Here is a 19,615-nt window from a genome sequence, read left to right as displayed (position 1 = left end):
TCCTTTTTATTCAGAATAAAAGAAAACAAGTCAAATGCATCTATATTAAATATTATTTGTGTTTTTATTTGCCTGAATACAATTGTGTTATTTATTATTTTTTTAGTTTTATTAAAGTCAATAACAAACATGCGCTTGTCGTCTTTTATGCTGCGTTTAAGTGCAGTCCGTAAAGTGTAAACAGTAATGCCAATCGGCTTCAACGTGCTCGTAAAAGAAAATGTGCGACGCTTCTTTTATATTGAGATAAGATTCATCGTGGTTCATGTATTTTTAATGACACACTAAAAATGCGCAAATATCAGATTTGGATGGAAGAAGAAGAAAAAAAAAAGCCTTTTCGATCTTTCCTTGAGTCTTTGAACGCACCAAATAACGTCCATCATGGCTGCCCACCGCAGGAATCTGATGCAGAACGTAAGTGTTTAAAAAGTGAACAATTATTCACATTTCACTTGCTTTTAAACAAAGATACTCCACAACAATGAAGGCTTTATGCATCTTGACGTCACAACTCCGGGTTTTATTTTTCTGTTGTGTTTACAGTCGTAATACCTTGACTTCCGTGATGCTACTGTTAGCTGCTCTTAAGCTAGCAGAAACTTGTCTTAACATTTAAACATGCATTTCATAAATAAATAACCTGGATAAATGTGTGTTGACGCTACTAGACTACTTTTATTGACCCGTATTCTCTCCTTTATGGATTATTAATGCTGTCAAATTTCACGTAAAATCGTAAACAAACATTGTTTACTTAATGAAAAGTACATTACAGTTACAGCACTTAAATATTTCAATATATTCAGAATGTATCAAAGATACAGTGACAGCCTTTTTTAAGGAGTAAAGGGTTTTTGTATTGGATATATACTATGTATATATTACAAGTATAACATAATATACAGTATATATATATATATATATATATATATATATATATAATTCACAACAAGATGGAGACCTGCGTACATTGAATGAGATTGTGAGGAATGCAAAGATAATTTGTATACCTTTCTGGATAGTGGAAAAAAGCAACATTTACATTATTTCAGGACAATATCTCCAATTCCATTAACCATTCGCTAATAAAGAAGTTATATTTTTATGTACTTTCCCCCCCAACATATATACTTTTAAATTAAAGATAACACATTGTTCTCGGTGCTATCTTGATCTTTTTAGTATATATTTTTTGAGTATTGTTGTGATTGTTTAAGCGTGTTGTGACCCTGGTCTAGAAAAGTGCTCTATAAATATAAATGACTTACTTACTTATTTACTTACAAGTGTTCATGTACTGTGGAACCCATGGTGTAAATAGTCTTGAATCTGTGTGTTTAGGAAGCGCTTTAACTGTGTTGCTCTGCTCTCTGATAGCTTTTAAAATCTAACAATATTATAAACTATATATAAACTGTTCTTTATCTTTATCTTTAGACTTAGATTGTATCATCTTGTTCTTTCTCTTTATTTCTCTTTGTTCTTGTTCTTATTTAGATTATTTTTAATGAAAAATTGCTGTATTTGCTGTGGATAATTGGAAGAAAACGGATTCAATAAAGTTCTACCAAACCTAAACTGCTGTTTGAAGGCACTTATTAAACCATGTTGTCTGCAACAGGAGAGTTTTTAATACATAAGGGAAAAAAAATGTTAGGTTAGGTTTCTCTTTGTAAATTTGTGATCATAATTATCATACAGTGAATGAAAGATGCAATGTTAGTTTTATTTTATCCCATAACCTGCATGTGTCAACTGTACATTTATATGTATTTACAACAGCAGAGCTGGACCGATGACCTGCCGTTGTGTCAGATGTGCGGGGTGGGCAACGCACCCAACTCTGTATACGGGCCTGATGGTAAAGGTACCCAGAGTCACCCCAACGAGGACGGACACCTCAGGTTTAGGTAAAGATCAATCATGGTGGTTCGGGATTAAAGTCCCTCTGATAATTGAGCAGTTGATTATTATTATTACTTCTGTGCAAGTGTCTTTAATTCAATTCAATTTTATTTAAAGTGTCTTATCATAACAAAATCTCAAGACACTTTACAGTTGAAGTAAGACTATACTATACTTTTTCTTTCATAGTTATAATTCATTTATTGTCAAGTGTTCTTAACCCTTCATTTGAAACGGTATTGAGTTTGCTTTAGAATCAGTAGTCATTGCAATAATCTCTCTATCTTTACCGACCAGGGGTGAGGACGGATGTTTTCTCTACGGGGTTTTTAACGGCTATGATGGCGGCAGAGTGGCCAGTTTTGCCGCACAGTGTTTGACAGCTGAAGTCCTACTGGGACAACTGAACTCCAGTCACACGGAAAATGATGTCCGGAGGATCGTCTCACAGGTCTGTCGCTTACGCTGAAGAAGTTTTTGTTTTTAAACCGAATGCAGGAGTCTTTGCATGTCTCAAAAGAAAGCGCTATTCACTTTATTTAATGTTTTGTTGTAGATGAAGACCACTGCAATAAACAAACCATACCCTTCTACTACACAGTCATTAAGAGTATCTTTGGTTTATTGGCGACAGCTATTCAATTACAAAATGACTTCATGTTCCTGTCAAGATGTTCTTTTCTTTCATGTGTGACTTTGAATTCTTGTAATTTCCGTCCATTAGTTTTGCTTTGCCTTTTTCGCCAGGCTTTTGATGCCGTGGAGAAAAGCTATTTTGAGATGATAGGGGGCGCTCTGGCTGAGAAAACTCACCTGTCCAACTATGCCAGTCCACACAATGAGGTATATTATGTGTTTTTTTTTCCTTCTCCGTTGATCGCAGCCTCTGATGTTTTATTTCCGGCTGCTCTGAATGTCTCTTCCCGTGCTCTCCACCCTCAGGACAGGCTGAAGGAGCTGGAGCAGGAGGTGTCGGGAGGAGCAACGGCTGTGGTGGCTCTGATTCTCAACAACAAACTCTACATTGCTAATTTAGGTAAGTAAGGTCCATCGTTGGCCTTGCTGCGAGGCTTTGTTTTAGAGGGGGTGCAGTGACAGAGTTACACCAACAGGGGTCAGTCTTTAATCGTATAAGGGACATGATTTCGGAGCAAATGTGTATTTTGTTTTAACTTCACACAGTGACACAGAGCAGAACTCTTCCTGCTACAGTTTCTTTTGCCTTTTCTCTTTGTTTTTTGTCTTTTACCTTCTCTTTAGTCAGCCATAGTTGTATATAAAACTGCTCGAACTAAATGCTTAAGCATTAAATAATGGATATTTACATTTAAAATAATAGAAACTGCCCATTTTTTCCTCTTATTATCACACCAGATTCCACAGGTAGATGATTTCCATGTTTTATTTATAGCCTACATACCTGCTAAATCAGGGGTAGGGAACCTGGTCCAGAAAGAGCCGCAGTGGGTGCAGGTTTTCGTTCCAACCATTCAAGAGGACACATTTTATCCAATCAGGTGTCTTAGGAGTGTAATCAGTTGATTGTCAGTCTGGTGTTGCTTGTTCAGCTGAAACCTCATTGGTTAAACTGTACATGCTTGATCGGTTGGAACAAAAACCTGCACCCACTGCGGCTCTTTCTGGACCAGGTTCCCTACCCCTGTGCTAAATCATGAATAGAGAAATTTATAACCAACCTTCTTACAGAAGATACAATGTATTTTATCATTCATTTAAATTATTGTATCTGCTTCAGTAAGTGCTGCAGTGATCCTGCCAATGAACCGTCCGTCACACTGGCATATGTAAAGAATTATTTAATTAAATATTACATTAGCTTTCCAATAGAATCCGCCTTGCTGTGCTGGGCTACGTTTTTATTAAGTTGGAGGAAAGACCTTGAGCAAAAACAAGCTTTACTGGAACTTTCATATTAAAATTCAACAGGCTTTAGCTACCAGCTTTTTTTCTGGCAGCTGTCTGATTTTATTTAAGGGTTTGTCCAAACTTGCTCTGCCAAGCAGAAGGACAACGCATTGTTCTGCTTTCAATAAATAACTTTTATTGTTATTGGGGTTTTTTTGTGTGTGAGGTGAGTCTGCAATAAATCATTTGGGGAAAATATAAATAATTAATACATTGGAAAGTGCGTATAAATGACATTAAAAATCGTGTCCCTGTTTCCCTCAAATAAACATATTAGTTGCACATTAACTATTAAAAAATTATTAATTATTCTACAATTATTCATCAAACGGAAACATTTTCGATGGATTCAGCAAGATGTTGATACAATTGTATTCAATACTGAAAAGTACATTTGAGGATATGATGAAATCTCATCGTCCCTTGTTAATAGTATTCTTTGTAGTGTGCCATTTCCTTCAAATACATTCTCAAGGACTAGAGAACAATTGTACTTGTAAATTGTTATCCTGTTTATTACTGCAAATTAGGAAGGTTCACAATAGTCTGGCGGAGCTTCAGATCAAAGCGATATGAGCTCATGTCAGAATTTACTTTGTATAGTGAAGTAGAATCCTTTCTCTTTCACTGCAGAGATAACCGTATCTGATGTACACAGTCGTAAAGTAATATATAGTATAATATATAGTAAATATAATATGTTTATAGGTGTGTATTGGCAAGAATCTGGCTGAACAATACATATTAGGACACAGAAGAAGGCAATAATGTATTGTGATACTGTAGTAACAAGTATATATTTGTAGTATTGTCGAGTACTTGACTCTGGTGTTGCAGTATTTACAGAACACAACGACTCTTGACGAAGTCTTAACTGCTTTCATTTGTTTTCAAACCAAAATATGTCCAAACATCAGCTTTCTGTTGTGTTATCAGTTTTATCTTGATCTTTAAAATATATACTTTATTGAATATTGTTTTGATTGTTTAAGCGCTTCGTGACCCTGGTCTAGAAAAGCGCTATACAAATAAGAATTACTTACTTACTTACTTACTTTAAAAGCTGCTGGCGTCGACTGTATCCTCTCGTACTCAGTCTTCGCTGTGATCGAATAGGATGTCATTGTTCCTTTAGCTGCACAGGACATATTGACTGCAGCCATCTAGTGGCCGTGAGTATAATTGCGACACAAAATGAACAAACACTGTGAATATTTGCAGGATAATTTTAGATTTACATATATATATATATATATATATATATATATATATATATAAAACCTTGTGCCTCTGGGTCAAACAAACAGGTTTGAGGTATTAGTTGTGTTGCTTATGGGTCAAGGTGAACCCCTTCCTCCTCTGCATGTCATGTGGCATATATCTGCCAGGGAGCTGGTTCGCCTTGACCCAGGGGCCGCACAAGGTTAAATACACTTAATTGGATTTTACACACTGTCTACCTCGAGTGCTTCATTTTTCGTTATCATATACCTGGTTTGAGAAGAATAGTGGTGGATAAGCCTCTTCATCCTGTTGATGTTGGATCTCACTTCACATGTCCTTTTAATTAATTTTTTTCCTCAATACTGATATTCAATTATATTTTTTACTTGCCATTATTTAATTAGAAGTAAAAAACAATTAAAGGTAACCTGGAAATGAAGAGGATCTAACCTTCAAGAACCCCTGGCTGATTAAAACCAATTATACCATCAGCAGCTTTTGTTCTCCCATTCACTAAAAATAAACTATGAATTTCAAACTGCAGAGCCTCACATTCCTGTTAACATCTGTATAAAAATCTCTCTCTCACCCTCAGTGGATTTCAGTTTCCCTCAAGGACAGAATGTGGGGCTTGTGGGTTGGGGGAAGTGTGAGTCCAGTAATTAGTAGCAGGTTGGACGTCTCCCCACTGGCTCGTTTTTGGGGCAAGAGTTCATAGTTGACAGAACGGGAATCCCGAGGTGGTTGAAACACGAGCGCAAGTGTGGTCCAAAAACACTCCCAGCTGCGTGCTGATGTGTAATCTGTTTGACAGTTAAGGTCTTGTGGCTCATTACTTGATTGTGTGTGTGTTTTAGCAGACTGTGGTTTTTGACTCACTGTTATAAAGAGCAATATCTTCATTTTGGCCGCCTGGAAACAGTTATTTATGCCATTTCTTGGGTTGGTTTAGATCATTTTTTTAGCTTTTCATGAAACATGGTTCCATCCGATGTCTGTCAACACCTCCTTTATGTTCTTTTCTTTCCCCGAGTCTCCTTTGGCTTCGGCCAGACTTTTATTCAGTTTCTGAAAAAAGGGGATAATGCATTCACAGAAAGGGAGTGAGACGAAGAAAAGGACGTTTTGGAAAACAAGTGTGGCTCAAGAGTTGTATTTGAGTGTTTAGTGAGTGAGAAAGAGATTGAATTATGTCGAGAAGAAGCGTGTTTTGGAGCGCGGTCCACAAACTAGTTTTAGTTTTATTTGAGACATAGGAAGTTCTGCTTCACCAGCTGAAAAACACCACGCACTGTCTGCAGTTTGCAATTTGCAGATCGATTTTCAAGATTGCAGATAAAATATTAAACAACCTGCAATTTTGTGTCAGTCTGCATTTGCAATATAATCCTGGTTTTGTTTTTTTTTGTAATGCAATTTCCATATCAGAAGGTTGCGATTTAATTTAATTTGACTTGACGTATGAGCGTGTGTGTGTGTCTGTGTGTGCGTGCACACAAAAGTGTATTACCTTGTACAATCAAACAATCCAAATTACAATCCTGTTATTACAATTACGATATGTTGTGTCACAGTAGATTAACTTTTTAAGATGATGAGTACCAAGAGAAACTGTGCAAAACTGAGCTCGAGGAAAAAGCCAGAAAGACTCTCTAGTGTCTCTTCTTTAATCTGCAAGTTTGTTGACTAATAAATATAAGTAAGTAAGTAAGTAAGTAATATTTATTTATATAGCGCTTTTCGAGACCAGGGTCACAAAGCGCTTAAACAATCAAAACAATACTCAAAAAAGTACATACTTTAAAGATCAAGATAATACTGAGAACAACACAGGAGTTCGAGAAATTCAAGGAAAAGCCTGAACAAATAGAAATAGAAATAGAAATATAAGTGTTTACACCACACTTTTTAAAGTATTTGCAATGCATTTAATATGTCTGCAATTAAAGAAACAAAATCAACTTTATTACAAAGTATTCTTAATTTGCCTTTATCTTAAAATGGCTTTGTAACTTTATCTTAACAATCACAAAGAAATGGATGTTATTGTAAAGTGAATTATTTATTGTATTAGAAAAAAATGCATAAAAAAGGAAGTTGAAAAAAGAATCACATATTTAATCGCTATATTAAAAATAATCGCAATTCGATTATTTTCAATAACGGTTCAGCCCTAGTACTAGTTCTTAAAAATATACATTTTTTTGTTCTTGAAGGATGAGGTTTATGTTTTTTTTTATTGTGGTGATACCTTTATTAGTATGTTGTGTGAAAGGATGAAGTAGAGTGAAAAATAAAGTGTTACGGTAATGTTATGGGTTACAAAGCTATATATGATATAAATGTAAGCATAATTAGGTTGAAAAGGTTGTCGTATGGAGGTTTTTTATGTGTTTGGAGAAATTATTTTCAAATTTCAGGAACACATTTTTAGACAGTCTGCAATTTTGCACTGGAAAATAAATTATTTACACCACTGCCTTGTCATTTGCACTCGTCAATTGGCAGAAAATCTGAATAATAATTGGACAGGAATGAATGAAAAATAGTATTTGCTTATCAGGTAATGGTTAAAAATGTACAATTGAGTTCAGTTTGATTATTAATATAATTTTAGAATTCCTTCTGTGTTATCAACTGTATGGCTGTGTTATTTATTAATTATAAAGATTAAAATTCACTGCCGGATAACGCAAACTTAAAAGGGGACCATCTGTAATAATTGTAAGTGTAAAAGGTTGAAAATGAGATAAAACTGTTTTTTTTCCATCAAAGAAAACTACAGCTCTTTTGGAGACGCAAACAAGCTACTTTAATTTCTCTTTTGTCAGTGAACATTAGACCAGCTGGTGAAGGAGACAGATTATGTCTATTATTTCTGCTCAGGCTTCTATTCAACACGGTTTCAGCAAGCGTTGATTTTGAGAGCATCCATCTTTATGACCACGATGGAACATTTTACAATCATTACCATCAGATAGTTGTTGCCACAAATCACTCTGATCCAAACGTATTATTTGATGGTTTCATTTCTTTATCTCACAATTGTCTACCATTACATACTTTTGCAAGTGAACTGTCCCATGTTGAATTGTTAATGTCTTTGTTAAACCCAGTTTTCTTTCTCTTAGGAACCAACAGGGCTCTCCTTTGTAAGTCCAGCAGCGATGGACAGAATCAGGTCCAGCAGATCGGCCGACCGCACAGCACCGACAATGAGGACGAACTGCAGAGACTTGCAGCACTAGGTTAGATGTCACCTTCAACCCCTCCCAAACAACAGGGGGGTTTATTTTTAGATCTCTGTAATTAGAACCTTTGTCCAAGTTGTTCTACACACTGCTTTGAAAGTAGAACATTCACAATTCATTCGGTGAAAGGAAACAATAACAAATGAAAACACAGGAGTAACTTGTAAACACAACAGGACGACTGGACTCAGAGTCCGTGGATGTAAATCGCTGGCCTTCTGTTGGATCCTTCTCTGCCATCTTAAATTTTAAGTTGATGATAGATATTGATTATAAGGTAAGGTAAGGTAAGGTGAAACTTTATTGATTTGAATTGTTTTTTCCAGTAGCCAGCAATTTTTCATAAACAATAAAAAAGAATACATAAAAAATTAAATTAAATAAGAAGAAGAACATAAGAGGAAGAACAAGATGACACAATCTAAGTATAAAGATAAAGACAAAGAACATAGGTCAAAGAAAAACAACAAAGACAAAGGACACAAAGACTAACATGGAACAGAACATCATGATACTCTCACTCCACTCCTGCCCCCGAACTCAGAATTGTACAACTATATTATAGCATTATATTTAACTAAAAATTCAAATTTTAATCATTTTCTACTCGGCCTCATGTCGACCAAGGGTTGGCTTAATTTTCAGAGTAATCTGTTCTTTTTTGTATTGTTTCTCGAGCCGTCAAAATGACTTGCGAGCGCTTGAACCCGTTGATCAGTGACGTCCAGAGAAGCTAAAGAGCAGCATAAGAAACAAACTACAGAGTCATCTGTTCGTACGTTTGAATCCAGCTGTTGTCTGCTCTCATCTCTACCTCTCTACCGCGAGTGTGTGCTCATCAAAGTTAACTTATGCAAGCACACAATTAAAATTGTGTAAATGATAATATATTATTGTGAATGACAGGAAATGCACTTCAACACACGAGAAACTGCAAAAATATGCAGTAAGAAAAAGAAGACTGACAAGTGTTTTCACTTTTCTTTACTCTGAATATGTTATGTTTGTTTACAAGTGTAATTAGAGTAACTGAATAAACCTGCTCCCTTTATTTTAAGGTTTGCTTAATTTTCCTTTATCATACAAATTACTTTATCTTGAGAATCAAAGAAAAATACATTGTAATGTCAAGTTAATCATTTATTGTATTAGATTAAGAAATGCATAAAAAATAGGTCATTGAAAAAATTATTGCATAAATAATCGCAATATTTCAGAAAATAATCACAATTATATTTTTTCCAATAGTCGTTCAGCCCCAGTAGTGACTGTAAGTCACAAAACGCAACAAGATGATTCAACACATTTAAAGATTAATTCATCTTGGAAATAACTTTTGAATTATTTTTATTTTTTAAACCGTACTTTAACCCTTCGTTAGATAGTTCAACATCTAAAATAAAACCAAATGTGTTTCAAAAAAGAGCCTCGATTATAAGTCGGTAAGGTTTTTTTAACTAACCAATTCAAGTGTTTCCTGACAACTAATGTAAATGTCCATGTAAACCATGAAGATCACGGGAACTTGCGTGACTATCCCAGAGAACAACGCATGACGGCCTTTGACAGGGAAGATTGAAAAATGATAAAAAGGAAGAATAACATAAGAATTGTCACCTCAAACTTGTTAAAACAGGGTTATAAATAAAGATGCCTGATTTAGACTCCACTCAAATTCGACGATGAGTTCCATTATAATCCTTTCCTGAAAATGTTGCCGATTAATAGGCAAGTATGTTGACATGGAGCCCCAGAGGAGAAACTAACAACAAACCTCTGCAGCATCTCAGTCGCTGCCGAACAAGCACTGTGACACCATCATAAAAGCCATTAAATGAGTGACTGTTTTTAATTGGTACATACATTGAGCTGTCGTTTCGTGACGGACTGCTCACGGTAATGAGGCCGCCGGCACGGAACAATAATCACACAGATTACGACCGGCCCGCCATGAGAAGTGGGCCGACACCTTAAATGAATGTTCTGCAGAATTGGCCGCATTGTTTCCCCGCCGCGCCATCATTCCAGGAGACGGCGTTCTCCGTCCTCCTTTGTTCACTCGCCGCCGTCTATGGGATTCACATAATAATGCTGCTGCGTTGGCGCTTGGCCCAGTGATTAAAATAAGATAGGAGTCATTCCATTAACTGAGTTGAAAATGACCTCACTCTTCTGGCCACCTTTAGACTCCTCCCCCTGCTATACTCTTATCACTATATCACGATACTGTGTATCGAATTGTGCCCTCCTTTAAACTGAGAAATGCTAGTTCATAATTATTATTATCCGTGTTATTTTTGTCCTGGCTCGTCCTCATCGAAGCATGTTTTGTTGGCGCTTGCAGGACTGGACTCGGCTCGCGTGCGACAGGCCGGACAGCTCGCCGGACAGACGAGCACCAGGAGGTTCGGAGACTACAGAGTGAAATTCAACTACAACGAAATCGAACTGCTGAGGTAAGTGAGCTCCACTTGGTTTGGTCTGCTTTAAAAATCCAAAAACAATCGTCGTTGCTTTTTTTTTTTTGCATAGCATTTCCACATTGACAGGATTACATTTGCATGTGTCGACTCTACCTCAACGATGTCGACCAAAGCAACACTCCTAAACAACACTTGCTTGTCAATATTGAACAAATTATTGGCATCAAGATGTGTATCACAAAAACCTGGGCAATGATATTATATATTGTGATACAATAGGAACATTTTCCGATGACAAGCCGCTACTTTCCCCCCCCACTCACATTTGTAGACTCTAAGTGACCCATGGCCACCAGGGTTCCCTCTTGTAGTAAACGTGTAACAGACCTGGTAAAAGATTAGGAGCTAAAGATGAGACTAGCTTTAATTAAGATGCCTCTTTCACCACCTTTTATTTAGAGATTGAAAAGGAGAACATATAATTTTGCCTCCTATCCATTTTTTTTGTGCAAGTTTCCCCTTAAAACGGAAATATTCTGTGTGAAGAAAATGTCAGATGTACTCAAATTCATTTTTTTCATTTTTTGTGGAGTGACATCTCTGCTCAAGCTTACTTTTCTGTTTCCGAGAGAATAAATACGGTATTTTAGGTGCATTTTTAAATGGATCATTTGTGTGTGCTCTATAGTAGGTTATATGTATAATTGTTATTTATATATATGCATGTTAAACATTAAACATTTTACTTGCCTTTGCAGCAAGAAAAAAATGAATGAGCAAAGTGACAAAATGTTATTTTCCACAGGAGTTTCTAGAGGATTTTTGACCACTAAGAAATCTTATCACGTTAATGTCACTGGTGTTCACGGGTCACTGCTCTGGTCCCTTTATTCTCGAGGCACAGGTTCGATTTCAGGTTAGGAATTATTTAAGCAAACACAATTCTTGGCTTTATCTAAGGTTATTACTAGTGCTGCTCTGATGACGCTTCACGAAGCAGTGTCATTATTTTCAGAGTCCACTAGATGGCGTCTCTGCACTATTTTCCTTTGTTTTGAACAAGTGTGCTAATGAAACATAATTTTTAAACTGATGGCGCCACCTACTGACCTCTAAACAACATGACACTGCTTCATGAAGCTTCATAACTAGTTATTACCCGGCTGAAAAAATGTTGGAATCAACTGATAAATACAATCTTGAGAGGGAAAACTTGCTTTGTCCCCAAGAGTAAGTTGCAGATTTCTACAACACAGCTTAATTGTTGTCTCATGATCCTGAGTACCTGAGTCGACAAATGATTCTTCCCTTCACTCTCCTCCCAAACTTAACTTCTGGAGTCAAGAAATGTAATTTCTGTTTTTCCCAGTAATTCAAAGTCGTCTCCTTTTGCTCGGGCACTTTTATTATCAGATCTTATGACGGCCGGACTTCTAGCTGAGCGCAGCTGAGCCCTCTTGAAACTCGTGTGATTCTAGTGCCCCCCCCCCAACACACACACACACACACACACACACTCTCATTTCCTTTTCCTGTCTATTCCCCTAGCCAAGAAAATCAGGCTTGAATATCAGGAATGAGTCATTCCAATAATGATTCTCAATAAAACACACAAAAGGATTTTTAGAGAATTTCCTTTCCTCTATGATAAGAGAGTGCAAAGTGTCTCTTTGCTATATTTTATTATGATGGTCAAGTTTAGGTTTTAATATTGATTTTACTAGATGATGCGTTTGCTGTGAATGTTGTTAAAAACTTTCAAAACTTTGATGTGTATTAGTATTAAGATGCTATTATTGTCGTTGGCTGTGTCTATGAAAGTGTTGACCACCTGTTCTTTCCTATTTCACCTTTTCTTCCATGTCTTCAGTGGAGCAAAGTCCAAACCAATCATCGCCGAGCCAGAGATCCACGGCAGCCAGTCCTTGGAAAACGTAACAGGATTCTTGCTCCTGATGTCAGAAGGGCTCATCAACGCCATCGAGTCCGCCCACGGACCAGAGCAGGCCAATCAGGTCTCCAGCTGGAATCACTAGATTGACTTGAATAAACTTCCTTTCGCCCCTAACTTCATGAAAGCATGTCTTTCTTCCCCGCCGCAGGAGATCGTTGCCATGGTGGCGGCAGAGTTGGCCCTGCAGACGAGCCTGGAAGCGGTGGCCCAGTCTGTGGTGGAGCGAGTCAAGCGTCTGCACCACGACGTGTATGCGTCCGGCCGTCAGAGGGCGACCTACTGTGCCCGCCACGAGGACATGACCCTGCTCATTCGACTGCTCAACTGCCCCATGACCGACGGAGTGCTCACACCTACACAGGGTAAGAAACTTAAGACATAAGAATAATATTAATTTATAAGTTTCTAACTATTTAATAGATCAATACATGTATAAATGGAACTTTCTTTGACTTTTATGCTTTGTTCTTATTGTAATAAAAAGTTGAAATTGATCATTAAGCACAATCATCTTGAATGATTGAATAGTTTTATTTATACATATAACATATATGCAAATCAGTTGGCAATTATTACCATACAGACTTCTATTCAACATTTTCTCTCCACAAATCTTTAAACAAACAGGAATAGACTGAAACAAAGGCTTATTTTTGCCTGTCCTGTACAAGCCATGAAATAACCCAATATACAAGCTTATAGAAAGCAGAAGAAAACACGCAAATATTTACTCTAAATTCTTACTTCTTAATCATTTTACATTTCAGTCATTTTAAATTGTAACTAGGAATAGACCATCGGCATGGCATCGGCCTTTTTCATAATCTGATGGCCGATAAGAGATCAATTTGAAACTGGCTTATTTTGGATCTGATGCAGCAGCGCCTCTCCATTCACTACTTGCTCTCCAACTTTGCCCCATGACTCTATGATGTTTAATAAAAATATGCTTAAAGTAGGGCTGCACGATTAATCGCAAAACAATCTAATTTCCAAGTGACGACGATTATTAAAAAAAAAAAAAAATGGTACCGCATTTTGATCGGGGACGTCACCTGCATAAAAACAAGCGCTCCCTTTCCTCCCTCAACAAGTGATAAGGGCAGAGATAACGAGAGCGGTTGAGAGTGAGGAGTGAAATGAAGGAGAAAAGTTGTGTAACATGTTTAAATCCTGAAATAGGTTTGTGAATAGAATTGAGGCGAAGGTCTGCCGGAGTGTTCTCGTGCACAGCTGGCATCTCAGCATGCACGTGTGTGTGTCATTTCGAAGTTTGTTATCTTTAACAATCATATAATTCTAAAGTATAAATGAAATTATATTGACGCAACTGTGCAAACATGCAAGTCATTTATAGTTGTAGAGCGTGTGCAGTAAAAGGCAGAATAAGTGACCAGTGTTTGTACTTTTCTTTACTCTGCACTGAAGGTTGATTTATTATTGACTAATACATATATTTTCACCACGCTTTTAGCACGTTTTTGCAGAAGTTTTTTAAGTATTTGCTGTGAATATAGTACGTCCGTTCATTGTTTTTTTTGTTCAATGAAGTGCAATAAATATTTATATTGGGGGGGAAAATCGTGAGAGAATCGTGATCTCAATTCTAAGCATTCTTAAAACATTGTTATTCTCATTTTGTCCAGAATCGTGCAGCCCTAGCTTAAAGCCATTTAAACAAAGTTAAGTGTTGGCATTTAAATTTATGCCAATATATTGACTTTTACTGCGAATGCATATCGGCTCCAAATATCGGTTATCGGCCTCCTTGATTACTAATAATGGGTATCGGTATTGTACCCTAAAAAATCCATATCAACTATCTCTAATTGTAACCCTAAAGTATTTTACCTTTGAAACTCATCAGTTTTCTGCACAATTTCTGTTCGTCACTAAGTCCATAATTTAGCCCCCGAAAATAAAAGCATCCATATTTAAAATTAGTTCTCACTTTACATTACAAGACACCTTCTTAAATTATAAAAAACATTTCTCTCAGTTTAAAGAAATGCTCAATACAGGCTTTTGTTCTTTGATCAAACTTATATTTTATAATGTTTTAATCTTTACAATGTCTCAAGATTCCAGACTTTATCAATAGTTTATAAGTGGTTTCGCAATAGGAAGCTTTGTTAATTATTCTGGTGACTCTTTTCTGAAGTTTAATATTAGGGTATTTGTATGTCCTGCACGTATTTCCCCAAACCTCAACACAATATGACATACATAGCATTATAATTGAGTAATAAGTATAATATACACAGATAACTATTGTTTAACAAATCCCCATCGTTGTAGATTATACTAATAGATTTAGCTAATTTCTTTTTTAAAAACTCTATATGTGGCTTCCAACTAAATTTATAATCCAAAATGACTCCCAAGAATTTGTTCCCAAATACTCTTTCAAATTTTACTCCATTCAGTAATATCTTAATTTCACAATAAGCCCTGACACCACCAAACACCATAAACTTTGTGTTATTTAAATTTAATTATAACTTAATCATATCAAACCATTCTTTTTAACATGATCGACTCCTTTTCTACTCCTTATCTCAACTCCTTATCAACAATTCTTCAATGTCTGGTCCTGAACAGAATAAAGTTGTATCCTCCGCAAATGTTATCAATTTCCACTTTTCAAATACTGTCCCAACATCATTCAAATAAAGTAGAAATGACTTCCAAATACTGAACCCTTGATCTTCAGTTTGTAATTTAAAATCTGCCCCAAAATTAGTCGATTTCTCATGATGGTCATTTGTGTTTTATTTGAATGTTTCTGCTAAAATGAAAATTTGGGATTTTTCTGTTATTAATCATAAGTTCTGTTGCCCTCTGGTTCCGTTCCAGGCGGTCGTATCTACCCGGTGTCGGTTCCATATTCCAACAGCCAGAGCACCAGCAAAACCAGCGTCACCCTCTCCCTGGTCATGCCCTCGCAGAGCACCCTCACCAACGGCACCAGCACCGCCTCCACCCTGGAGGAGGAGACCCCCACACCAGGGTAAACACCTCCGACCGTCCTTCTCTCCGCTCTTGACCCTTTCTCTCGCTAACTCCTCCGCTGGCTTGTCTTCACCCACGACTACATTTTATTCTCCCCGTCGTTTCCCACCATTGTTTTTGACTTCCTGCTGTCGATCTTCTGACTTCGCTTTCCCTGGACAGGTTTTTCTCCATTTTAAAGAGCTTATCTTGACGAGTAAAACTCCTTATCGAGGGGCCTTTACGCCCTTTCGGTTTCCATGGTGACCTTGATATTTTTGTCTGAGGTGAATCATGGTGGTATTTATGGATAGGAGGTACTGCTCTACGTGAAAGATCATCTCTTGAGGGTCATCTGTGGGTTCATAAAACGGTCTAATACCTGCCAGACTATTTGTTTTTAATCATTTGTATTTGCCTCCATTAGCCGCTCTCTGTGTTTGGTATCAACCGGTTCTAGATCATGTTCATCTACTTTCTGTGAATAAGGGCTGATTCTAAGGCTACTATTCAACAACCCTGAAAATAAACAAAACAAATATACTCGTTAAATTTATAGTACAAATTCATATTTTTAACAAACCTACATTTTTATCATTCGCATGAATCTGAGCCACATACAGTCCATCTAAATAAGATTTCAATGGCCTTGGATTCATCCTTTCCTTGTGATAGTAAAGTGTGGTTAAACTGTAATTATGTTTTTTTTTGTTGTACAAAGGATTAGAAGCAAATAAAAGGTCTTAGGAGTTTAATTTAAGAGCTGACATCTCGGCATTACAGTGGCAAACTAATGCTTATAGGCATGTTTTCTGTTGGTAACATGATGACATGAAAAAAACTGCTCAGATATTCTTTTCGACGATGTACCCTGCAATTTAAGGGCCGGGTTAGTAGATGGCACTATAGAGCACATGTTCCCAGACAGGCAAGTATGGTTTTGGCATTGGAAGCATATTGTGGGTCGAAAAAAGCATGTACTAACAATTAATCATTGAATGAATTTCCAATATACCGTATTTTCCGCACTATAAGGCGCACTTAAAAGCCTTTAAATTTCTCAAAAAATGACAGTTTTATACATGAACATTACCTGGTGAGTGACTTGTTTACAAACACTTTCATGACTCTGAGCCGACATGCCTTGGGCAGGATTAAGTCATTGCGTCATCACGGGGTGGGATTAACGACGCAGGTCACATCATGGCGGATGTCTATGGAGTGAGATTACTGCCACAAGTTCGAGCGAGTGTGTCTTGGTTGTTGTACACTCAAAACATTTTTTTTTGCGTAAATTCACTCTGCTGCGCACTCAACCAGTTATACAGGTGCGTTCAACATGTCATACACGCGAGCTCTGGCTGTCATACATGCGCTCAACTTCACTGCTGCTCACTCAACATTTGTCTGCTCAAAACACCACTTTTAAACATAATTTGAACATCGTTTTGTTGACGTTCCATTTAGCACAGCTTTATCTAAGTATGTAAGTAAGTAATATTTATTTATATAGCGCTTTTCGAGACCAGGGTCACAAAGCGCTTAAACAATCAAAACAATACTCAAAAAAGTGCATACTTTAAAGATCAAGATAATGCTGAGAACAACACATAACACAACCATCAAATATGACTGTATTTTTTATTCTATGCACCTTATAATCCGGTGCAAACTATTTATGAAAACACTTCTAAAATAGGCCATTCATTGAAGGTGCGCCTTATAATCCGGTGCGTCTAATAGTGCGGAAAATACAACAATTATTGAGTCATTTTGAATCTTGTTTTGTGGAAAAACTCATCGTGTCTGTGTGAGTCTGTCGTTACCTTCTCTGGCACTCCTGCTCCTGCCTGTCAATCACCACTAACTCTCTGCCTATATTTCTCCTCCTCTGTGGCTCGACTGCCAACATCCGTGTCTTTCACCGCGTCCTTGCTTCTCCTACTGACCTCCTCTAGCACGTTACAAACCTGCCAAACCTTTGTGGACATGCTGCAGCCCATAATTGAACTCCCCGTCTCCCCCTTCCTCTCCCCTCTTCCTGCCCTCCCGCTCTCCACCTCCCTCTTCTCCCTCTCCTCCACCCCTCCTGCTCCACCACCTCCCTTCCCTTCCTCCACCTCCCTCCTTTGTCTTTCCTCTTGCAACTTGGATTCCTCCCTTTCCACCCCCTGCCCTCCTTCCCTGGTGATCGCCCATCCCTCCTCCACCTCCTCCTCCACCACCTCCACTCCTCCCTCCCGCACCTCACTCCCTTCCACTTTCCGCAGCAGCCAGAGTCCCACGGCCACCCTGCAGTCCACCAACACCCAGACCCAGAGCTCCAGCTCCAGCTCCGGAGACGGAAGTCTGTTCCGTCAGCGGGGCAGTCAGGCGGCGCAGCCGGACGAGACGGGCAGAGTGCCACCCTACGTGGACTTCAGTCAGTTCTACCGCCTCTGGGGAACGGATCACGGGGACGGCCAGAGCACCCATGGAGGCCTGGGGCCGCAGTGACCGCTGTACCCCGGGGGTTCTGTTTTGAGTGTAAAAGCGCTGCAGGAACATGCTGAAAAGTTCGACTCCATCGCCAAACATCGGTTCGCTTCTCTCGCATGTTCTTCTCAAACGAGGCTCACCTGAAGGACTTTGGTGTTTCCTCCACCCGTGCTGGATCACCAGAGTCTACAACATACACGTGTTCCCTCGTTATTTTGGCTCAAACGGCTTCAGAAATCAATGAGCGAAGAAAACTTCCTTCACGTTGACTGGTGAGCGAGGAGTGAGGAAGGACTACACTTGTGTAGACATTGAGCTCATGGCTACAGGTCGAAAAATTGATCTGAATTTTGTAATGAAGTGGAAGATTTTGGGAGGAGAAAGAGGACCTGTTGATGTTGTCCAGTCTGTTTTATGGACTCGGAGAAGCTTCGAACCTTCAAGAATGTTTTTGTTTGGCGTTTCTTAGGAACCACAGAGAACAGTTGCTGGTCCAGGTGCGGTTCTTCCATTACAAGCCACCTCGGTTTAAGAAAAATGTCCCAAGCAGGACAGTTAAAATCCAGCCGAAGTGAAATTGCAAGAATGATCTCTTCATTGGAGAGTTTTAGGGAAACAAGGTCAAAAGATTTGCCACAGCCTCGCATCAATAAATCATGATGAGTTAAAGTAGCTCAAAAGAATCGCCCCTGACATGACAAATCTTTACAGCAAATTAAGAAACTACTTGAGTTGCGTCTCTTTTTATTGTTTGTCGTAAACAAATGCTGCCTCCATACATTCATAGTATGGAACCTGTGGGAGACGTCATAGAGAATAATAATATTCTATACTTTGTTCATATTTTAAACCAAGATGGTAGTTTTTTTATTCTCTCATGTTAAGCATGTTTCTGCACATTGAAGTGTGTTTTAAGTAACGGGTTATATTGTGTTTGGTTTTTTTAATAAAAGAATATCACAGATCTTAAAATACCTCTGACTATTTTGTCACAAGAAAACCTCTTATGCCATCTGTCTGCTTTTTAAATTACAATTTTCAATTTCGTTTTAAGGTTATATATATATATATATTTTAAATATATCAATTTTAATTTTAATAAATGTAGCGACCTCCTTTTTTGTTTTGTTTAAGAAAACGTGTTCATTTATCTACTCTTACATTATTGATTTTAAATAATTTGAGTCACTAAGATGATAAATGACCCTATATGTCTTATAAATACTTAATTTCAATTAATTCTTTTAAGTATTTTGACATTTATACAAGAAATGGCCCCTTTCTAAACATTTGTTGTGCCTTTTTGTTTCTTTTCAAATATATTTCTACTATTTAATGACATCCATTTTAGTTACTTTGTCCTTTTTCCTCTTGAATGTTTTTTATAAATTGTTTATTTCTTTTGTTTCCTCTACGGTGGAAATATTTACTGCCTTGTTTTTTGATGTATATCCAGAACT

General features: G+C 37.6%; 2 protein-coding genes across 5 annotated transcripts in view; one reads left to right on the top strand and one right to left on the bottom strand.

Moving 5' to 3' along the window:
• The window catches only part of sun2 (Sad1 and UNC84 domain containing 2), a 332,438-nt gene that overhangs the window by 151,147 nt on the left and 161,676 nt on the right, over positions 1-19,615 (bottom strand). The window lies entirely within an intron of this gene.
• Positions 316-19,127, top strand: tab1 (TGF-beta activated kinase 1/MAP3K7 binding protein 1). Of its 4 annotated transcripts, none has more exons than XM_087809948.1 (11): positions 316-417; positions 1,786-1,913; positions 2,206-2,359; positions 2,656-2,751; positions 2,851-2,944; positions 8,190-8,306; positions 10,654-10,765; positions 12,603-12,747; positions 12,835-13,048; positions 15,543-15,696; positions 17,636-19,127. In XM_087809948.1, exons 1-11 carry the CDS (start codon positions 385-387, stop codon positions 18,171-18,173), a joined length of 1,785 nt encoding a protein of 594 aa, XP_087666074.1. In that variant the 5' UTR covers positions 316-384; the 3' UTR covers positions 18,174-19,127. The 4 variants fall into 4 exon arrangements, with proteins under 4 accessions (XP_087666074.1, XP_087666091.1, XP_087666099.1 ...); XM_087809973.1 differs by having other exon boundaries at positions 317-417; positions 17,948-19,127; XM_087809965.1 differs by having other exon boundaries at positions 2,656-2,944; positions 17,951-19,127.

The sequence above is a fragment of the Callionymus lyra genome, chromosome 1 (assembly GCF_982586985.1).
Source record: "Callionymus lyra chromosome 1, fCalLyr1.hap1.1, whole genome shotgun sequence".
Taxonomy (NCBI): domain Eukaryota; kingdom Metazoa; phylum Chordata; class Actinopteri; order Syngnathiformes; family Callionymidae; genus Callionymus; species Callionymus lyra.
This window is presented reverse-complemented; position numbering and strand designations above follow the sequence as displayed.